This window comes from Pinus tabuliformis, chromosome Q (assembly GCF_031772625.1).
Source record: "Pinus tabuliformis cultivar Carrire ecotype Pingquan chromosome Q, CPIR1, whole genome shotgun sequence".
NCBI classification, from domain to species: Eukaryota; Viridiplantae; Streptophyta; class Pinopsida; order Pinales; family Pinaceae; genus Pinus; species Pinus tabuliformis.
The window spans coordinates 841,574,191-841,598,095 of record NC_142296.1 but is presented as its reverse complement, the minus strand read 5'-3'; the positions used below and the strand labels follow the sequence as shown (position 1 = coordinate 841,598,095).

At 42.9% G+C, this 23,905-nt stretch overlaps 1 protein-coding gene across 1 annotated transcript in view; it reads right to left on the bottom strand.

Annotated features, from left to right (window-relative positions):
- Window positions 1-23,536, bottom strand: part of LOC149222214 (uncharacterized) — a 126,779-nt gene extending 103,243 nt beyond the window's left edge. Inside the window, exons 1-2 of the mRNA XM_089387539.1 lie at window positions 23,314-23,536; window positions 21,025-21,494 (exon numbers count right to left, since the gene is read on the bottom strand). Of these exons, the coding sequence (XP_089243665.1) occupies window positions 21,025-21,494; window positions 23,314-23,536 (693 nt within the window). The remainder of the gene's footprint in view (window positions 1-21,024; window positions 21,495-23,313) is intronic.
- Window positions 23,537-23,905: the final 369 nt, after the last annotated feature.

Below are 23,905 nucleotides of genomic sequence, written 5' to 3'. Positions count from 1 at the left end.
AAGAAGAAGTCTAAATTTGGGTCATAGCATAGGTAGAGGCTCTGCAACTAAGTGCACAGAGGCCTAGATGTGCGCAACTAAGTGCATGGACCCCTGCAGCTGAGTGCGTAGGGTGGGTCGATTCTGTAATTGCCCGGAATTATCAATAAAGAGAAGTATTCTACACTTTCGATGTCCTTCTTTCCTGTTTATGCATCTTGTTATGTTGGGTATGAATTTCACTTATAATTCTTACATGATGCGTGATTGTATGTAAATGTGTTGGTTAAGTGAATGCAAGTAAGAACATCTATTTACACGAAGCTAACTAAGATCGGTTAATAAGATAAGTAAGCCACTTAACCTAGTTTGGGAAATATCACAGTTCTCTGCCCTAATAGTGCAAAAGTCCCTAAGCCGCAGGTTAGGCTGTGCGAAATCCAATTATACGCTTTCGCCAAGGTACTAAGGGGTGGAACAAAGGGCTAAGAAACTTGCGCGAAGGCAGTCATAGCCGGAATAAATTGACATCACAACCATCTCAAGGGTGCAGAAACTTGGTTCCAACATCCCCCCATACTGCTTTGGGTTAGACTTCAGTTTGTGCTTTGCGGGCTGATGTTGAAAGGGCTAGTAGTGTAGGGATTTGTTTGGCAAACTAACGCTGAATGTGGGTCAGTCCCCCTAAAGGCAACAAATGGTTCCATTGCTGGGACCATAATCTGCATAAGAGATGTGTGATGTCGTATCACTGGAATCCAACTAAGAAAGAAATGGAAGGCTGGTTGGACAGAAGGATTCACGAGTTCGTGGCACAAGAAGACAGAAACCCGTGACTATCAAAAGAAAAGTGGTTGGACTGATACTTGTATACGGAGATCCTCGAAATATTTTTCACCTCCTTTCCTATTGAGCTATACGAGTGGATCATGAAGCTAGTAGATAGACAAGGAAGGTGGAAACTTGATGGTCCTATTGTGTGGACCCCAGAGCTAGAGCGAAGGTTGGAAGCATTAGAGGATAAGATTGCCTGCACTATCGATCATTGGCTCGATCGTATCATAGGAGGATTTGTTACTGAATTCACAATCGACACCTCAGTCAACTATAGCGAGGCAGAGTGATGCTTCTTCAAAAGACCACGAGGTGAGTACGTAAAGTCTCTGAATACTAGGATTAAAATGCTGTTGTGCGAAAAATGGGTTATGAAACTACCTTGATGTTCGAGACTACGCGAAGTGGAAAAAGTTACAGGAACAAAAGAAATAAGGGTCTGGAGTATAGCCCATTGATTTCACCTCTGCAAAGGGATGAAGAAGGGATAGTGAAGGTTTCTCCATGAAGCGATATTCAGTTAATAAGACAAGTATTCCCACGAATACCAACTTCGCCCACACCACCTCCGACTTCACCACCATCACCTCCAACTTTACCCGTACCACCTCCACCTCCATCGCGTTTCAGTATGGCGAATAAAATAAAGTTACCTTTGTTCAAAGGCTTGGGAAATGAGGACTCAGACCAATTTTGGTTCGTTGTAAGGGCTATATGGGAAGCTCAAGTTGTTATAGATGATCACATAAAGAAGATGACACTAGTTAGTTCTTTGCAAGATCATGTGCTAACCTGGTATATTAAGTACTCTAATGATAACCTGAATGCGAGAGTAGCAGACATCCAGGTAGCACTAAATAGGGAATTTAGCAGGCCTATATCTGAGGCGCAGTAGATTGTGGGATTCAAAGAGATCACGATGCGACCAAGAGAGACACTGTGGAAATCAGATCAGACATTGAAATGTGAAATCCACGAAGCCAATATGAATTTGACAGATGGACAACATCGCGAATGTATGTGGCTTCGCTACTACCCCACTTAAGGAGCGCGTTGTTGCAGCAGAAGATAACAACTCAGGCAGAGGCCTTGGAGATTGCCATGAGACTACATGAGACTTCAATGCAAGATCCTAATCTAGGAGTTCAGTAGATCCATGCACAGTTGCAGAATTTGTGCCTTGAGATGCAAAGTTTGAAGCAGGATAGCACAGTTCGATCAGAGGTATGCGCGGAGGTATGATGCTTGAAATGCAAGAGTCAGGGTCATGAAAAAGGCCACTGCTCGGTCTTTGCAAATTACCTTGTAGGAGGAGGATTGATGCCTTTAAGGCCAAAATCTCAAGTAGAACCTAGCACGATGCCTTGTTTATGGTGCGCTATCTGTCAGGTAGCCAGAAAACATGCCACGAATAAATGTCACTTGCTACAGAAGTATGTGCAAGCACCACAATATTTATTTTGCAACTGTTGTAGGTCGACAGGACAAGATGAGCGTACTTGCATGAGCTATGAATTAATGATGGATAGAACTCCCACCTATAGGGTCCAGGCCGAAACGCGACCCCTTGACTAGAATGTAGGGATGGCACAGATAGGATTTCAGGGGTGTGAATGAGGCCGAGGCAGAGGACAACCTAGTATAGGTCGCAGATAGTTGATTTGCTACAATTGTGGAGGACTAGGACACTATGCTCGCGGTTGCACTAGTCCAACGCGTCTGTCATGCAAGTATTGCATGCAGTTTGATTATGAAATAGAAGAATATCATACGGTAATAGCTAGGATACAAGACAAAGGGGTGATACCACCTCCCCTGACTCAGAACCTATAAATGATGAGGTCTGAGCCATGTGAGAAAGATCCAAATGTAAATATAGTGCTCCGGAGTGGAATCGCGATAGGAGATGACAAGGGGAAATAGCTGGAAGACAGTACATGGGTTCACAAAGCCCTGGTGAAAGAGGCTAAGTTCGATTTGGAGTGTGCTCACGAAGCCTTCATGGAAGCTAAGAAGAGCTTCGTTGAGGCCTTCACCTCAGAAAGCAAGGATAAGCTGAGCCGGAGATGGACCCTTCTATGCTCACAACTTTCTTGGAAACCCGTATGAAGTTACTACGCGACAGTAAGGCTGTGAAAGGGTTACAAGAACTCATCAATAGATGTGCTGGGACTGCACCAGGTGAACCACACGTAGTCTAAAAGATTGGTAAGAATAAGACAAGGACGGGGTGTGAAATGAGACTCATTATGCAGATCAAAGAATACGAAATGGATCAAGCCATTCTAGATTTGGGGTCATATGAAAATGTTTTACCGAAGTAGACTTGGGAGCGAATGGGGAGACCTGTGCTGCAATGGTATTTGATTCAACTAAGGATGGCGAATCAATAGAAAATCTTCCCCATGGGGCAGCTGCAGGGGGTGACGGGCTAGCAGATTTTGAAGTAATGGAGATTGTGGATGACAACAATCCCTACCTTACACTCTTGGGAATTGACTGGGCTACTGATATGAACGGGGTAATCAATTTGAAGAAGTGAAAGATTATATTTGAGAAGAAGTCACTACGCGTAATAATACCCCTTGATCCTGCTGAGGGATCATGCTATACGGAACCAATTCCCGATTATGAGAGTGATGATGATCTGGACTGCATATATAAGATAACAGCGCAATACCACGATTGGGTGATTCCCACCATGGATGGATGGATTACATGGAATAGTGAGAGTTCCTACACTTCGGATTTTGACGAAGAAATAGAACATTGGCAGAATTAGTTACATGAAGTAACTACGTTTAATTGCAACACGATGACCTGATCATTGCGTTGTGTGTTGTCAGAGGTAAAAAGTCTTCCTACTTATGATGTACTGAATGAGGTAGATATCTTTTTGGATGCATTTGAAAGCGAGAAGCCAGACAAGCAATGCTTCCAGGCCTTGGACTGGGCACTGCGTGATACACCCGCAAGATGGTGGGGTACGCACAAGGGAAGCTTTGATGATTGGCACAAATGTAGGAGGATGATGAAAGCATGATTTAGGAAGCCTAAGATGCAACTGAAAGACAAGTACGATGTGCAAAATGATGCACGCGTGCATCTGGCCAAATGGACATAGGCTTATGGAGAAAAGCCACAGCCTGAGTGGGTGCACCTGTTCTATCACACCCTGGATGTTATCCCAATGAATTGGTATATAGAAACAAAGCTCCACCATGGGACAAGTGAATGGGATATCTTGTGTGAAGGATTCATGATGACATTCGGTTTTGAGGATGGTTTTTACAGTATTGATGAAGCGCTACAGAGATGAAAGCAGCTACTTTAGGATACCGCAAGATCCTTTAGACCCTATTTAGCCTGAATGGGCTACTTAGCTTAGTGACGCACTGGAATGTTATAATGTAACTACTGAAGAGGAAGACAAAAATCCACAGAAGATTAACATTCTAGAAACAGAAGGCCACTGCGAGGTTCAAGTACCATAGATTGAGAACCCTGATATAATTGCGCCGGTGAGAAATAAATAAGTGAACATTGGTACGGAGGCAGAACCCAAATTCGTGAAGATTGGAGACTACTGGGACGACGTGAAAATGGATAAAGTCGTTGAATTACTCCATGAATATCACAAATTATTCCCTACCAAGTTTATGGATATGAAAGGAATAATCAAAGATCTAAGAGTGATGACAATAACATTAAAGCCCGATGCGAAGCCAGTTAAGCAGAGGCCTTACCACCTAAATCCAAAATACAAGGGAAAGGTACGAGCTAGACAAAATGCTAGCAGTAGGCATCATTGATCCTATGGAGGAATCCGATTGGGTAAGCCCAATGGTGGTGCAAGAGAAGAAGCAGAAGGATGAGATAAGGATATGTGTGGATTTTAGAAAACTGAATGATGCTTGTGTGCATGATCCTTTCCCGACTCCATTCATGGATGAAGTGTTGGACAATGTAGGTGGCCAGGAAGCATATTCCTTCACTGATGGGTTCTATGGGTACCACCAAATCAAAAATGCACTGGAGGATAAGAGCAAGACAACCTTCGGGACTGAGTAGGGTTGTTTTCAATACACTGTAATGCCATTTGGGTTGAAGAATGTGCGTGCTATCTTTTCCCACGTGGTTGTTGCAACATTTAAGGAATTTATTCATAAGTTCCTGGAGGTCTATTTTTATGACTAGACTGTATTTGGGCTAGTTAAGCGCCATGTAGCGAGCTTGCACTTGAAGCTAGATACCTATCAAAGATACCAGATCGCACTCAACCTCAAGAAGTGTCTGTTTTTTGTTCCTTTTGGGAACCTATTGAGGCATGTGGGTTGTAGACAAGGGCTGATGGTAGACCCCATGAAGATCGCAGTGATTCTGAACTTGGAAGTGCCCAGGAGTGTGAAGCAGTTGCATGCTACTCTGGGACATACAAGATATTACAAAAAGTTTATCAAAGGCTAGGCCCAGATCACTGCACCGATGGAAAAATTGTTGAAGAAGGATGTCTCATTTTGCTGGAACGATGAATGTAAGAAAAGCTTAGATATATTGAAAGAAAATATGGTTACTATGCTGATTCTAGTCTTACCAAACTGGAAGAAAGAGTTTCATGTACATGTTGATGCGTCATGTATAGTGCTGGGGGAAATACTAACACAGGATGGCAGAGAAGGATTGGACCACCCTATCGCGTTCACAAGCTACAAATTATCCAAAGCGGAGAAGAACTATTCCACCACTGAGCGCGAGGGGCTAGCTATGGTGTATGCACTCCAGAAGTATCGACACTACTTGCTAGGAGGCCACTTTAGGATGTATATAAATCACTTCGCGTTTAAGTACCTGGTCAATAAGCCTGTGTTGGGGGGGTGAATATGCAGATCGCTCTTATTTTTCCAAGAGTAATATTTTGAAGTTATTGTGAAACATGGACGATTGAACGTGGGACTAGACCATCCGTCGCACATCGAAACAAGGGAAGAACCTACTAATCTGGAAGAAGGATTTCCTGTCGTGCAGCTCTTTGTTGTGTTCATCACAGATGGACATTTTGAGGACATCATACACTTCCTAACAATAGGAACTACACTGGAAGGATACTTTGTTCAACAAAAAAGGATATAGTGGTGCACGTGGCAGATTTCTCAGTCATTGTTGGGAATCTATACAAGATGGGGACTGATGAGATATTGTGACAGTATGTACCTGAGTTCAAACAAAGCAACATCCTTAGGGATGCTCATGGGGGTGTGTTGATGCCCCGAAAATCGTTGCATCAACATCGGGGATAACCACCCGGTCCAGACCTTAATATAGCTCCTTTTCCATTTGGGATGGTGGCTCCGACTGGATATAATGGGACCAGTTTCCCAATAATGAATAAAAAGGGGATGGATGAGTGATTTTCTAATAAATGATAATGAGTGGATGACTTAATCTAAAAGAGAAAATACAAATGACTATTCTATCCCGGGAAGCTTTTATTCTTTTAAGTGCAACGCTTAATGATCTCTGTTCATCGATAGGCATATAGATGACTCTACTCAATAAACATAGACATTCATTCACATAATAATTGCTTTGTTCAAATAGTTGAACAAAGTAACTAATAAAACATTGTTACACTTATCCTTTTATATTACCGATACATGCATGATTAAAAGAAAAGAATGTTGTAAACATCCAATAGTGAAAGTATAAAGAATGTTGTTAAAAAAACATGCATATATCCGATAATAGCAAGAGTGATCAAATAAAAATTCACATAAAAAGAATGAACTCAGACATAGATAGTAGTACCATATGAGCTGCAAATCATTCCCAACATCAATCGCTATTTGAATTCCTTCTTCCAACTCAGAAATACTTTTAAATAAAGGTAGTAGTGCACATCCACATAAAAGCTTCGTTATCAAAATTGGAATAATTGGCTCAGTCTTTATAAAAAATATACTTGAAGTACAGTAGTGCAACTTCAGGTTTAATTCATATACAAAAACTTACGACCCTTTCCAATGCATTGAAAGGGTCTATAAATACTTGATTAAAACTAACTAACTATAAAATTAAAATGCTACTTAATTGGTACAACTTGATCTGAAGTATCTTCCTCATAGCAATCTGGCAGTCGGCAGCATGATTCATCACTCTGGCTGTTTGCCTTTCGACCTGAGTTGGCATAGTGCTAGCATTGGTTCCACTTCTTGAGGGTGGCTAAGACGAGAATTGAGTTGAGCATCATAGGTGGCATCTTGTATATCGGGAATGAAACACCTGATTGCATCTGTTAGGCACTTGAGGGTGGCTCTCTGGCTGTATGGTTTTACTAGGAACAACCAATAGGTGTCCCAAGTTAAACTGTTAATACCTATGATCAACCTCCCATTCTTTCCCAGCTCTTGATAACATGACTGCTCCAATGTTTTAGCCGATAGTAATTTACCTGGTGTACATTGAGAGATCATATTAGATAAATAGAGAGTATCATTAATTAATTCAACCAAATTACTTGTGGTTAATTTGCATATAGCAACTGCTCTCTCTGCTTTCATTAACTGGGACTGCCATTCCATAAATAGGATCTCTTTATGGGATTCTAAGATTTTTGGCAAATTAGCTGCCTGTCCCTCATCAGTGTCCTGCCAATCAAGAAAATTTGTCAAGGTTTCATTGGCCTGCTCTAAGTCTATTCTAGCATCAACTGATTTATCGATTATTGACGTTGTTATGTCACATAGGGGTTCCACTTGAGCAATTTTCTGACATAATAGTCTTATTTGTGTTACCAATGCCTTGTTAATCTGTAGTTCTTCTGCTCTGAACTCGGCAGGCTGCGGAAGATTCTTGGACTTCTCTATTTGACCTGATAATTGAGCAATTTGCTCATCTTTCGTCTTCATCATCTGTTCATTCACTGCTTTCAATTTTTCCAATGCTTCCGACAACTCTTTCTGCTTTTGAATTTCACTTGAATCAATCCTTTGTTTCTCTTCCTGCAACTGCTTATTCAATTGATTATTTATTTGTTGCTGCGTGGAAAATTGTTGTTCGAGTTGTTCTACTTTCTGCTATGCCTCCAATAGCTGTGCTTGTAGCAAAGTGATTGCTTGTTCCTTTTCTCTTAACATATTACTCACTTCTGATGCCTTGTCCATGGTGGCCACTGAATAGGCTCCAGCATATTGGGACAATTTTGTTAGGTCATCAGAAGGATCAAACTCCTCTTTCCAAACCACTTTGGATGTCACTATTTGTTCAGGGAATAGGGAAGGTTGGTCAATCCTTCTCCTTTTCCGTTGTTGCTTTTCTAAAACCCTGTGCTTTGGGCTGTAAAAGACATCCAATGGAGGTATATCCTCCACTTGCAAAATGATCTGTTCCGAAGGATCTTTGGGAATTATTTCTATATCTATAGTAGGGGGTAGGCCACTGGTTCCACTTGGAACCTCTTTTGATGTTGTATCATGTGTATCAGCCGCTTTTGATGTATCGGATTCCTTTGAGCTTTCTAGATTGCTTATGATTGAATCGAATTGCTGCCATTCCTAGAGCAACTTTGGGTCAATCTGGGCATCGACATTCACGTCCGTGCTACTCTGCACTTCCTCCTGCTCTCTTGTTTGGATTTCTCCAGCAATTTCTGATGTAGTAAGAGGTTCATTGGTAAGTCGTTGTTCAGGCTCGCTTGACTGTGTCATCGGGGCCGTTGCTAACAAATCTAGAGGCAGAGTTTGCAACCTCTGCTTTCTAAGTCTGTTAAATTCAACTAACCCGTCATCGTGATATCTCATTCTGGCTAGCGTTTGAACCTGAAATAATGACTTGGTCGAGGAGAACAGGTCATCAAACTCATCATCTTTATGTTCAAATTTAGTGATTTTTGCCTGTTCAAGTGCATTATAGGTGACTTTGTTTGGATCAAATCTCCTGTTAGGAAGAGTGGCGATATTCAGTGTATTAATCTTTTCTTCTTCTTTCTCTGCATGTTTGTAATCATGCAGAGTGTAAATGCCACACCTTAGAGGAAAAGGAGGCCAAACTTGCTTCTTTTCATTCGTTAGAGTATGTGTAACTCCTTCGGATGTAAGCTGATATGCTATCTCTCGGGCCAATAGTTTGTCGGGTGTATACAAGGGGAGGACATGAGGCTTGGAATGACTGCCGAAAACTATTACATATGTGAATTTTTCTTCTCCGAACCATCTTCCTATGGCTGTCAAGTCAATCTCTACTTGCGAGGAAATCTTAGGAGCAGGATTTGTCAAAAATGGCATAGTGAATGGGTAACATAAATCCATTGCAAACTTGATATAGGTGGTATTTATAGTGGGCTTTCCACAACTTTTGGTGGTAGATATGAATAGGCATGGGGTCCTGTGGAGTCCATCTCCACCCCATCATAGGAAATTCGGAATTAAAACAGAGAGTATCTAAGATGTAGGCACTATAGTAAAATGGAGGAATGAACCTTTCAGTAACGCGAGATTTATTTCTAAATTCAAGAATAGCTGTGGCTAACTTATCAGACGGTATATTCCCCCAATCCATTATTTTGCTATTGCATGCTGCTTCCATTAAAGGTACCATCTCTGTAGTGAAATTTGAGGAATCATGCAACCCCCAAATCCTACACATCATTACTCTGGCATAACATTAAGGAGAAAACAAGGAATCGACAGAGTACTTACCCGAAGACTCATGCTTGTGTTTCGCTGGGTTTTGTCTCCAATCCTGTATAGGTTCTGATTCAATGCCATTTTCATTTATGAACTTCTCCAGAAATGCTTTGTTGTACTTCTTCTCTGGTGCAGGCAAATGGTACATTTGCCTCAAATCATCAGGTTGAAACGAGTTGAACACTCTCCCGTCGATGGTGCAAAATGTTCTGTTTGTAATTGGGATTTCCTCAATTTCCCATCTTACCACATCTGTATATGGAATAATTTGCTCTCAGGCTGCTATCCGATGCAGGTAAGAGTCGGCCAAATCCTTTAGAGTTGCATCAGACTTCCGGTTCGGGTCTGCTGTGGCTTGCACTGTTGTTACCTGAGGCTCTTCGACCTCAATCAGATTATAGATGCTCAACCAAGTAGTTTTACCGAGTCCTAGACATGTGGTGTCCGAGATCAAACCATTTTTTCTTGGTCCCGGATCGGCAATGTGTTGTCTTGTTACTGCGGAAGCTGAAGCTGTTCCAGATTTCTTAGACTTCTTCCCCATTTGGTCTGAATTTGCTGCTTCGGAGGAGCTCTGCATAGGAGATAAAATGAACGTAATGCGGAGAATAGGTGGCACAAACCAAATATCAATGAGGTATATTAATCATTGAATAATGGAGGATTAACTTAAGGTCGCTGTGGATACAATCTCTGAAGAGATTTTGGCCTTACTGTTCCATTAAATGGCCGTTAAAACCTATCAATCCTTTAAATGCTCATCATATCGTTTATTGGCCGAATAATTCATTTAAGCACGGCTTTGATGTTTTGGCGGTTGGGCGTAAGTGAATCACTATCGGGAAGAGAAAAGGCCTTTAATACTAATTAACCATAATATATCCCGACCTTATCAATCCTTTTTGAAAGCTGCGCCTAGCTTTATTGCAATCGACAATTGGGGGAATGCTTAAGTTGTTATATTGTGTCCTTTCGGAATCCCCGATCGCTGATAGCGATATCGCCAATTCGCATGGGAGTTTTTAAACGAGGGCTTTTAGATGCATGCATGCTACATTCCCCGATCACCGATAGCGATATCGCATCAGAGCAAAGAGAGGGGCCTTTTGTTATGATCGCATGCCTTCCCGATATCCGATATTTATTCGTGCATTGTCGCATCGGGGAAAACGAATGGGTATTTTGTCATGCATCCTTTGTTATTGCGATATGCGATCGCTTTATCGCAATAATAAAGGATTATTCATTTTTTATTATAAGACCGATTATGTGCTTTATCAAAAAGGTTTATAATGTTTTATTTCTTTTCGGACCTTTTGAGGAATGATAAGTTGATACCAATTTAATCTAAAAGGGACCCATTTCATATTATAGTTTTGAAAACAAAAAATTTATGAAATGGGGGGGTTGTTGTACAGCACAACAGGGTGCTTCGGGAGGACATTATGCAGAGAGAGAAACCCCGCATAAGATTCTACGCACTAGGTTGTGGTGGCAAACCCTTCATCAAGATTCAAAAGCATATTGCAAGGCGTGTGATGTATGTCAAAGAACAGGCAGGCCATCATGGAAGGATGAAATGCCTTTGAATCCACAAATTATATTGCAACCTTTCGAGAAGTGGGCAATAGATTTTGTAGGACCCATTCAACAATAAGGGAAGATAGGCACGAGGTACATTATCATTGCGACAAACTACTTGACTCATTGGGAAAAAGCGTAGCTAGTAAAGTATTGCATGGACGGCTCCGAAGTTTCTATTTCAGCATGTAGTAACACGATTTGGATGTCCAAATATTTTGATGAGTGATCAGGGTACAAACCCCTTTTAGGCTTGTCTATGGTATTGAAGCTGTAATGCCTATAGAATACATCGTGCTTAGTCTACGCATAGCAACGATCACAAGTATGGCATATTGTGGAGCCCTAGAAGAAAGGCTCGTGCAGTTGCATGAGCTTGAAGAAGAGAGAATTTTGGCTGGATTTCATCAACAGGTCCAAAAGCAGCGCGAAAAAGCGTGGGATGATCGACATATTAAGCTACACACCTTTAAGGTGAATGACTTGGTGTTGTTGTATGACAGTAAGTTTGATAAATTTCTAGGGAAATTCAGAATGCATTGGCTAGGGCACTATGTTATTAAGGATATTACCCATGGTGGTGTGGTCTATTTGGTTAAGCTGAATGGAGATCCCTTCCTAGGAAAGGTGAATGGTAGTCGATTGAAGCCATACACAGGTGGCCCAACCATTTGACTATGCGAAAGAAGCATAGTCTTATCACTCCAGGCAGCTGAAAGGAGGCACGGGACTATAAAATGCACTGTCTGGGTTGGAGATCTGTGTGACTTTAGGACTGTGCAAAGTAGAGAAGTGTTACAGTGTCAACGACAACATGAAGGCAGCGGTGCTGCTCATGGAAATAATGCACAGGTCCACCGAAAAGTGACCATTAAAGTCACTTTTCACGATTTGATGGTCGGTTTGTGGCTAAATGGAGTGGGCGGCAGGCATTTAAGGTGAACTTTATGGATTAGATTCTTGAAATTTGGCCACTAATCTAGCATTAATGGGCCGAATTTGGGGGTAACAGTCGGATTTGAATTCAAAAAACCCTATAAATCACAGGTGGCTATCCAACGAAAGAAACTTGCCATTTTGAAAATTCAGTTGTTGTGCTATCAGGTGTGTATGGACCTTATGAATTTTTAGGCTTTGAGAGGAAGTTCAACATTTGAGAGATTTCCAAAATAAATGCAAGACCTCTTGAATAGAATGATGTCGACACCCAAGGAAGCCATGCAGGAAATTGTGGTAGTAGAACCCCCAAAGAGTGCCGGAGTGATATTTGAAGTCCCTAAATCACCCAGAACACCGAGACCAAAGAAGGATAAGCAAATTGCGTCTCACTAAGAAACCCACAGAGGACCAAGCTCACTTTGCAAGAAAAGGGGAAGGCCATTAATCTAGAGGCTGATGAGGAAAAATCTAAAGAAATCTTGGTGGATGAGGAGGACATGGAAATGGAAGTTGAAACCTAGGATGCGGACCCTATTACCATGCTACCCGAATATGTTCCACTATACAAGGGAAAAGCCAAGGTGCCGAAGGACATAAACGAGAGCAAGAGCTCCCTGCAAAGTCCATTGCTCCTGGATGACATTGTTTGTGAAGGACTACACTTAGGGAAGGTTCCTGTACTAAAGTTTGAAGATTGGGACCTTGCAGATCACCAGAAATTCTTACATTTAGCTACTGAGCAAGTAATGTGCTGAGAGATTGATGTGATGGATGGAATGATTGAATTGGATCCGCGGACATGGCTCAAGGGTGTAGAGAAAGCCCGGTTGCTCAACTTGCTCTAGGTGTTGCATTACCACTACGCCCCAGTGACCGTCTTCGTCATCAGGCAACTGCTCTGCTTGGTGCATGATGGGTGTTTATGGCTGGATGATCCCATTCCCATCACAGACCACTTGATCCATCGGATCACATAGTTGCCTTACTCGGGAGAGGATCCAACCAATATATCATAAGGAAATGGTGGTGAGTTGGCCCTCGTGGAGGCTATGAAGAAGAAGTTCAAGTTGGAGAAGAAGAAGCGGGGATATGCCATCTCCAACATTAACAACCCTGCAGTCAAGGTAGCAACATGAATATTAGCAGGGAAGGTGATGCGGAAGTGCCGCATGGATGAGGTGCCTACGTCTTTGATTGCACTAGAGGCCCAATACATTGAGGGAGTCCATTTCAACTGGGTGAAGTATCTATGCAGCAAGTTCCTTGTGAATTATCGTGAGGCATAGGAGCACATAAAGATGTTTCACTACGCATGGATCCTGCTGTTGATCATACTGGTGGCATCAGAGCTGCCAGAAGACGGCTAATTCCCTTCAGTCGCACCGGACCTTCCATAGGCAGCGAAGTGTGCTTTGTTGTGGGCAACCAAGGATGTGAAACGCATAAAATAAAGCATGATATTTTGGATCTTGATGGAGATGAGTATCCAGATGGGGATCAATCACAAGCCGCAGTTTTCACCCGCAATATATGCTAGTTTGCAAAGCTTTGCAGAGTTCAAAGTGTAGTTCCACCATGTCTTTATCAGGGCACAAAAATACCCCGGGAAGACATGGCATAACTTACCATATCTGGCGACTAATGATGTTATTTTTGCAGTCCTCGAGTCTTGGCTATCAGAGTGGTGCGCTCTAGCAGGCTCCGCGATGGAAACAGACAAGTCTGCTGCACAGCATAAGAAGGAATAAACAAATCTCTGAATGGCACAGTTGGCTGAGAAGCATAGAAAAGAGGAAGTAGAGGCTAAGGTCTAGGCAATGCGCGACACCGCAAAATTGGCCGAACAACAGAAGACAGGGGAAGAAGAGCGCGAAGGATAGAAGTCACCTTCGCCGAGGACTGAAGCATAAATAGAGGAGCCAACAAATGAGGTGGCATGGACCTACAGATGACATCCACCCAACTCAAGCATTTGTGACCGCAAGAGAAGATAGTGCCACGGAAGAAAACCAAGGCTTCAAAGACATCCTTTGAACCAATCACCCTCACTGAGGGGGATTTGCACGATAACAGAGAAACAGTGAGGGATGTCACCATGGAGGCCCTCCAAGAGTTCAAAGAGTAGCAGTAGTTGGTATTGCGAGCTCTTTGAATAGAGCTATAGGAGTTCCAAGTTCACACTCCACAAGCTGGCACATTTTCCACCAGCCTCACGATCGCCACTTCAGCTGCCAAGGAGATGTTGTGCACCAAGGTGACCAACACGATAGTGCTACCAGATGGGGCACTTACTATAGATAATGAGGCCGACACGCCCATGGTCAGCAGCCTGAAAGGGGTGGGATTGAACATGGTCATGCTCCCTTGAGAGATGCTCTACCTATTGCAGAATGGAGTCACCATGGAACTTAGGGACCAGGGGTGTTACAGGGAAAAGTTTCTATTTAGAACTTCTCTATGCCACTAAGGTGTGACAGCTGCCTTAGAAACAAATAGAGAAAAACTAATTTTGTATTTCCTTTATGAACTATAGATAGAGAGGAATAGAAAGAACCAACCTGTGTCTTGCGCTAGTCCTTTGATCCAATCCTTCTCCTCTTTGATAGTCTCCAGCTACCTGCTCCCTTACTTGCCCAGCTTCACAAAGTACCTGTAAGATCACAAAAGAAGAAAACTATACAAAGACATGGATCTATATTCATAAACAACTTAGGATCAAATTTAAGTTAACCATACAAATGTAACAAGCATCAATGATACAAAAGCATGGAGGAAAACTCAAATAGCTTTTATTGATAAACAAGAAAAGATCCAGGAGGAGTTACAACCAGTGGTTCCTGACCCAGCATCAACCTCCCAACAAAGAAGCCCCTCTTCACCTCAAACAAAGCATAGATCACCCAACAATCTGATGTTTGTCTCAAAAAACCAACACCAATTCCTTACAATATGCAAAATTCCAGCCTCTGGATCTCTAGGATGAGGGATCCATATATAGATATCTGTAAGGAGGATGAGTCAGCTTGTGATTTGATTAGTGTCTTCTCTCTGTCAGTTCTTGCTTCCACTTGGAGACTGAAGGCCTCTTACTCATCCTTGGTCAAATTCAGTGAGGCAAGTGTCACTGGAGAAGATTATGGAAGCTTCCATTGTCTCTCCACCTCGCGGAATGACACTTCCATTTGTCATTTCTTGCCCATCACACCCCATAGAAGGGACTTTTGAAATGCAACGCACCCTCACAGTGTATTTAGGTGCAATGCAACACACCTAGCCAGTGGAGCAGCTGAAATGATCCTGTTTTGACTTATTCTGAGCAGTTTCTGGTGGAGAACTTCTGGTAGAAGCTGTAATCTGTTGACCTTGTTCCTTTAGGGGTTAGAACAACACTTTTAGGGACTTAGGAGCCCTTGGTTTATGGACATTTCATGCTTGGAGTTGTAGGGCACAAAAATGTCTATAACAGGGAGAGTCGTGCTCTGCAGGTGATGAGCGAGCAACGCATCAACATTAAGTAGTTGGGCCTACAATGCAATGAGACAGTGGAGAAAAATAAGAAAACCATGTAGGTAGTGGAGGAAGCCTGCCAAATGGTCCTAGTGTTGGACATTTGGGTAGAAGAACCAGTTGAGGCACGCGTCCGCAAGTTAGCCACAGGGGTGGGTGATGCTCGAGCAGAGATGGACAAGTTTCAGCTAGAGCTAAACTTGCAGATCGAAGAATTGTAGTTGAGGGCTCAGCCCTCAAACCCGCCGGAAGTCAGGGAACAACGTACCACCACTGTTACAACAACAACAACAACGGTTGACAGTGTAGTGGTAGACTGCGTTCACCTTTTTGAACAATCATTCGAGGTCCTAACCACCCTGTAAGAGGACCCAAATTTAGAGCACCTCGAGACAGAGGCACGTGAGCTACAACAAAGGTTTGATGAGTTCAAAGGACCATGCAGACGATCGCCCTTACACAGAGGCTCGCATGGATGTAGGAGGCAAAGGCGCTTAAGGAACAGGTGGATGCCACTTGACAGAAAGAAGCGGTCCTAAAAGTGTGCCTACAGCCATAGATAGATGAGGCATATACGATCATAGCTTGTATTGAAGAAAATATCATGACATTGCAAGCAACTTAGAAAAAGATTCAGGGCAACAATTCATCGATAGTCACTGAGCAAAGAGTGGAAGAAGTCCAACAGGTGGTCGCTTAGTGCACTGCCGAGGTTGTAGTCATCCAGACAGAGCTGGGAGGTCTTCCCGCTAAGATCTCCACACCTGCAGAGTGACTCGAGGGTGAGTCATGATGTTTGTGTTGGGGGCCTGTTGGGCGCGGGATCCCCAAGGGCATTTTTGGGGCTAAAAGCCCATATTTTGGTCAAATTTTGTAATCCAAGTGTAAATAATTCACATTTTGTGGCCACAGAGCACGTAGGTGTTAAAGAGTCATAGGGCTTTCCGCCCTTATTTTGGAAATGTAATGTCGACTGTAGAAGATCTACTGATGGTCTGCGAACCATGGGATTGTATAAAAGGAGCTAAGATCTAAGTAGATAGAGACATCAAACATGTAAGTAAGTGATAAATCTAAGAAGAAGTCTAAGTTCAGGTCATAACATAGGTAGAGGCTCTACAGGTGAGTGCGTAGAGGCCTAGAAGTCTGCAGCTGAGTGCGCGGACCCCTGCAATTGAGTGCGCAGGACGGGTCGAGTCTGTAGTTGTCCAGAATTATCAATAAAGAGAAGTATTCAACAATTTCAACGTCTTTCTTTCCTGTTTATGCATCTTGTTCTGTTGGGTATGAATTTCACTTATAATTCTTATATGATGCATGATTGAATGTAAATTTGTTGGTTAAGTGAACACAAGTAAGAATATTTGTTTACGCGAATCTAACTAAGATTGGTTAATAAGATAAGTAAGACACTTAGCCTAGTTTGGGAAATATTGTAGTTCAATACCCTAGCCACGTGAAAGTCCCTGAGCCATAGATTAGGGATGCGCAAAATCCAATTATACCCTTTCGCGAAGGTATTGAGGGGTGGAACAGAGGGCTAAGAAAACTGTGTGAAAGTAGGCATAGCCGGAATAAACCGACGTCACAACCACCTCAAGGGTGCGAAAACTTGGTTCCACCATCCCCCCATATTGCTTCAGGTGAGACTTAAGTCCATGCCCTGCGGGTTGATGCCCAAAGGGCCAGTAGTGTAGGGAATTGTTTGGCTAACTAACACTGAACCTGGGTTAGGCCCCCTCAAGCCAACAGTTACCAAAACTTTTTATTTGTGCATTTTAGGTATCGATCACATTGTTTATTACTTATGAAACTCAACTAAGTTCTTTTTTGGCTCTTCTTGACATGGTTAGACTGCAACTTGACCACCATAGACAAGGTTCCCTTGACTGAATTTTTCCTTTGGCCCTCAATTGCACCAAGATTCAACCAAATAAAGGTTGACTACACCATCGACTTGATTTCTAACTTGACCTAAGGATTTCCTCAACTAGAAATACATCAAATACTAGATCTTGACTTGATTGGTGATTCTTCAATCATTTTTTCATGTCCTATCTTTCCACCACTACTTTCATTGAAAAGATTCCCCTTTGACTTGACCACATACCAATTAGATCTAGCTATATTTGGCATAAATATAATCTATTTAATTGACTCATATCGATTTGAAATTTTTCTCTCTAACTAGTCTATATCTATAATTGATTCATGTACAACATAGTCATGAAATGTGTAGCTTCAAAATTAATTTTTTTAGTTGTGTGACCCACTTTCTATGTGGGGAGTTGTGCGTTGACTTTCTCTTTATTGATAGGATGAATTCTAATCAGAACTAGAACTGTGGTGGATGCAAACAAAATAAATGTTGTGGAATCTAGTTAAAATAATTTCAAGAGAAGGTTTAATACATGATATATGAATTATAAGAATTTACCGACTTAAAACAAATATTACAAACCACCTTGCTTAACAATAATTTTCTCTCTATCTTGTTTTGAATTCATAAACCTTTGATCACTATATCACTCAGTTAGGATATGCTTGACTTAACATAAGTCAATTAATCTTTTGTTATTATTACCTAGATCAACATTTTCTCTTTTTTTTTTTTACTTATTTCGCACTAAGATGGGAAAAATGTTACAGGACCTCCATGAAAGGAATACTATTTACTAGCTTCATAATCTAGATATCAATTTAAAATATATCATTTCAGTGTTGAAAATAGAGATTAGAGACTTGAAGAATAGTTTTAAAACCAAAGAAAACATGTTCTATACTACTATGACTAAGAAACTCCAAAGGGTTGATGTATTGGAAAGGAGCATCGAAATCTTGTTTTAGAATATTGCAAATGAATTTGAAGACAAATCAAATATTGTTTATGATCTAAAGGAGGAAGTAAAAACATTTTTTGACTTGAGAAAAATTCCCTTGAAAGAGGAACTTTGTAGACTAGAAGAAACTAATTCCTAGTTGACTAATGAGGTTTCCCATTTGTAGTCCATCGTTAATGAGCTTCGGGAAGAAGCTACTCCATTTCAATCAAATAAAAACCATTTATTTGATGTATATCACGCCTTAACGAAATATCAAAATTCTTTTTTGTTTCATATCATAGAGAAAGATACCACCATTCATTAACTACTACATGATAAGAAAAATATTATTGTTGAGATGCTAGGTTAAGTTATTTCTGTTGGATTGTTGGGACCTGACCCAGGTTCGGAGGTGATTTAGCCAAAAAAATCCCAGTACTACTGGCCCTTTCGGCAACAGTCCACGGAGTGCAGACTAAGGTCTCACCCGAAGTAGTAGGGTAGGGTGCTAGAACCAGGTTTCTGCACCCTTGAGATGTCTGATGAATTCAAGTGGTCCGCGGTTAGACCCTACACGCATGTCGCTACGCACATTGTCCTGTACCTCGCAGCCTATGATGCTGCCTTCGCATAGCCCTACTCGAGGGCCGAGCACTGTTGTTACCCAAGTCCTTACTAGTATTCTACTATTAGTTGATTAACTTATCTTACTTGTATGCGTTAAGTTACACTTAACAATATAAATCATTCAGACATGTGTGCGCAATAAACAAACAATATATTGGTAATTTACATCAACCATGCGTTAATAAAAAAAGATACATGAATTGGTAACAAAACCTTTCTATATTAATCTCTTCTTCGATTACAGACTTGACTCTGCCCTGCGCAATCAGCTGCAGTGGGTCTGCGCACTCAGCTGCAGACGACTAGGCCTCTGCTCACTCAGCTGCAGAGCCTTCTCCTACTCTACGACCCAAGACACACTTAGATACTTGGACTCTTGATCTCCGCTTCTCTCTTGCTTCCTGTCTTTTACACTTAGAGCCTCACTCTATTTATACAATCCCATGGTCTGTGGACCATGGGTAGGTTGACATTACATCCAAAACTAGGGTGGACAACCCTATGACTCTAACATACTTCCGCGCTGGAAATTCGCGGGACTTTACAACATCATTCAGTCAAAACATGAGCTTTGAGCCCCAAAAAATGCCTCGGGGGGATTCCATGCTCAACAGTCCCCCAACACAAACATCGTGACTCGCCGTCGAGTCACTCTGTCAGCGTGGTGATATTGGCACAGAGTTCCTCCAACTGTCCTTGAACTGTGCTAATGTCAGAAATGCACTGAGCCACTACTTGCTGAATCTATTGCATCCTATGTTTTGAGATCTTTGTGTCTGGGGTGCTTCTCTGCATTAACATACGCATCCCCAGTATGTGCATGATATTTCCTTTGATGTTTTCCCTGATATTGAAAGCCTCATCGATCCACGACTGGATGCGTGCTTTGAGAACTGCCTCCTTATGTCACACCGCGTCCACCTGCTCCTTCAGTGCCTTAGCTTGCTGCATCCTTACAAGCCACTAAGTGAGGACTATTGTCTGCACAGTTCCTTAGACGCTGTCGTATTGCTACTAAAGTTCTCGTGCCTCTGTCTCTAGGCACTAGATGTTGGGGTCCTCCTGCAAAGTTGTGAGGACCTCAAGTGCTTGCTCCAACAAAGTGGTACATTGTTGCACTTCACCTCCAATTTCTTCCAATTTCCTTGCGATAGCGCTAGTACGTTGTTCTCGGACCTCCAAGGGAGTGGAAGGCTGTCCCTTTAGCTGCAGCTCGACGATCTAAAGATTCAGCTCTACTTGAACCTTGGTCGTTTCTTCTCTAGCCTCGTGGACTCTGGTTGCCAACCTGTGGATCGGCACCTCTATTGGTATATTTGTTGGGATCGCTAGCTTCGGGATGCGGCGGTAGGCATCATCTACCACTTGCACCAAATTTTGATTTTGCGACACCTCATTGCACTGCAAGTTGATCTATTCCATGTTTATCTTCTGCTCACTGAGAACTTGGATCGCGGATCTCCCTAGCACACAGCTTTGGTATTATCCCATGTTGTAACATATACAGTGTCTCTCACAGAAGGGCAACCAAATTAAGGACAAGGCCTTTCATCATGTTAACCGAAAATCTATCGATCTCATTCGCTGAGACTAGGGCCCCTTCCAGCAACACTATTTTGTTTTCCATCTGTACGCACAACATCTACTCTGCTACCGAGGATCCTGCTGCAAGGTGGGTCGAAAGGGTACCCAGCTAAGGGGGCTACACTTGTAACTCCTGCAACTGCACCCTGAGGGCCCCCAACATAGTTTGGTGCTCCTGCATAAAATCCTTCGGTTAAGGTGATCGGGTCAATGGCCAATTTCGAGGCCTTGACCTTCTTCCTCAGTCTTGCTCTCTCTGCTATGTGTGGGCACTTTAACTGTGTGGATGTGGTCCCTGGGTCTGCGCTCCCTTCCTTTGTTTCAACTTCCTCTTCCTCCTGCTCCTGCGAGGATGTTGCTTGGCCCTCATCCACCTTCGCGGTTACTGCCTTTGCCGCCTATGCTACTACTGCTTCTGTGGCCTTCTTCTACTCAGTGGATTTTTGTGCTACTTCGTGCGCTACCCTTACCTCAGCTGTTGTTGTTTCCTTCTGCCTTTTCTTAGCCAATTGTGTGACGTACAGCTTGGCATTGTCCTTCTTCTTTTGCGTTGCTACCTTCACAAGTTCTGCCAGATCTGGGGTGCACCATTCCAGAGGCCATGTCTCCAAGATAGTAAATATGGCGTCGTCAATGGCTATTAAAGGTAGCTTCGTCCATTTCTTCACCGGATCCTTAAGCGCCCTGATAAAAATGTTGTGCATATCTGCTTTAAATTTTGCAAAACTCTGCAGATTGTTATACACTGTGGGCAACAGGTGCAGCTTTCGATTGATCCACATCCAGATGTTCATCTCCATGAGCACCCAAAAGATTTTGGTGTCGCGTATCCACTTTGTGTCCTTTGTGTCCCAGAGCGAAGTGTACTTCACAACCTCCAGTAATTCTGTGTCAATGCTGGTGAATTGATTGTCCTTCAGCAGTTCCCCCGCTACAAGCACTATAGATAACAACAACCACACATAGTTGAAGGTTTTACCCTGCTCCTGGGCTTCATGACAATTTGTCAAAAATTCCTCGTAGAGGAATTTGGACAAGTTGAATTGGACCCCCTCCATGCATTGCTCGGCCAGTGCGACCACCGGCGCCGGTACCTCATCGGCGCAACACTTCCTCATAACTTTGCCGACCAAGATTTAGGTTGCTATGTGTACCCCTTTTTCCTTGATGCTAGAGATGGCGTAGCCCCTCTTCTTCTTCTCCAGCTTGTATTTTGTCTTCATGGCTTCTGTAAGGGAAAAATCACTGCCCTTTCCTTTGGATATGGTCACAGGGTCCTTTCCTTTATAGGGGAGCTGAGAAATGTGGTGAATTAGGTTTGCTGTGATTTGGATAGGCTCCTCCAGCCATAGATACCCATGATGCATCAGGAAAATCAGCTGCCTAATGACAAAAATGGTTATGGGCACGCGGTGGAAATGTGGCGCCCATAATAAGTTCAGCAGCTCGACCTTTTCCACACCGTGCAACCACTTCCGTGGTTCTAACATTGTCACAACCCCCATGATGTTCTGCTTCATGAGATTCCTGGTCTCTAGGTGAGGGAAATTCTCGCCGTCAGCGAGGTACCAGTCTTCAAACTTCATGGTTGGCACGCAAACTAGGTGCGTGCCTTCAAACACAATGCCATCTAGGAGAAGTGGGGTTTGGAGTGAACTCTTGGTTTCATCTAGGTCCTTCAGCACTTTGTTCTTCCCTGTTCCCGGAGGGACATATGCGGGCACTTTTGATGTAGAGCGTGTAGGTGGAATATCCTCCTCCATGCCTTTGTCTTCTTCCTCTGCAATGATCAGGGCCTAAAAATCTTCTTCTTCCTCATCTATTTCTATCGTGACAACTTTCCCCTTCTCTTCCATTGATAGTTTGCTACGCATCAGGTTCCTCAGGGAAACACGTACTGGATCCATTGCATGTTTATCCTTCTTGGACCTTGGCATACGCAGTGATTTGGGGATCTCTTCTACAACCCCGACACCTTCTAAAACATCCTGCACCATTGGGGTCTGCGCGCCCTGACCGGCGATTACCTCTTCAATTCCCAAACCATCCTTAGTTGTTTTCATTGTATCTAGGCTGTATTCTGTCACTCACGAACTCAGGGACTCAATTATTGCTCGGCTCTCAACGCTCAAGGCTCAGCTCAATCGCTTAAGTCTCAAAAGAGTAAGTGTCATTTGCTAGACAACCCTTGGTGTTTTATAGTGCTTTTTGAATTCGAATTCGACCGTTCCCCCAAATTTCGATCCATTAATGCTTTCTTGGTGGCAGATTTTCCAAAATCTTTCCCATAAATTGCATCTTAAATGCCCGTCACCCGCTCCATTTGGCCTCAAGTTGTACATCACATTGTGGATCGTGACCTCAACTGTGACTTTTTGGCCAATCTATTTGATAGTGCAATGCTCCGTGCGCGGTCGCGGACCTTGTGATGCTCTGCTTCTGTGCGCATCCCCAATATCACGCAGCTCCCGGGCAGAATAGTTTATAGTCCCGCGCTTCCTTTCAACTGCCTGGAGCACTAAGACTATTCTTCTTGTGGCTAGTCAGGTGGTTGCACCACCCATGTGGGGCTCCATCCGTCCTCCACCATGGTTCGTGGAGAATCCTCACCTTCCATTGTTGTGGTCGGCATCACGCACTTTACTACTTGCAACGTGCTACCCTGGTCACTACGTTTGGCGATATGTAGTCCAAGCAAGGCAGTAGACTAACCAATTCATGGTGATAGTTCTCAAACTTTTCAGTATTATCGTACGCACCATGCCTTACCATCCTGGGTTTTTCGACGAGAAATGCTTCTTGTATCTCGTCTTCTAGCTTCTTGACCTCCTCATCCATCATAACGATTTTCTTCCTTAATTGTGCCCTTTCCTTTTCAAGTTCGCGGAGTCTAAAGTTTCCCCGTTGGATTTCTTCCTCAAGTCCAATGTGTACTATTTCTTGCGGCTGTGTGATTCCTTCGTTCCGGGCTTGACGAACCATCGTATCTACGAGTGCTGTTATGCACGGACTAAGCTTTACATGCCCCATAGGGATTACATCCCCTGCTTCATACTTCATATTTGGAAGTGATCACATGGTCAGGGTTTTGCACATGGTCCTATAAGCCCATAGAACCGCTGGTACGTGCAGGTCCTAGTCAGTGCTTCTCACACAGTGGACAGTGTTCAACACTTCACACACCTTTTCAAAGGCAACCTCATGGATAATATTTGGTGTGCTTGGTCTTATCATACTTCGTCATTTGTGCCCTTGTCTTGCTCGGTCCTGCTCATTGGTTCTATTTCCTATCGCAATGACAATGTGCATTCATGCAGGTTGCGTACCATATGCCTGTACCCAGCTGGAGAG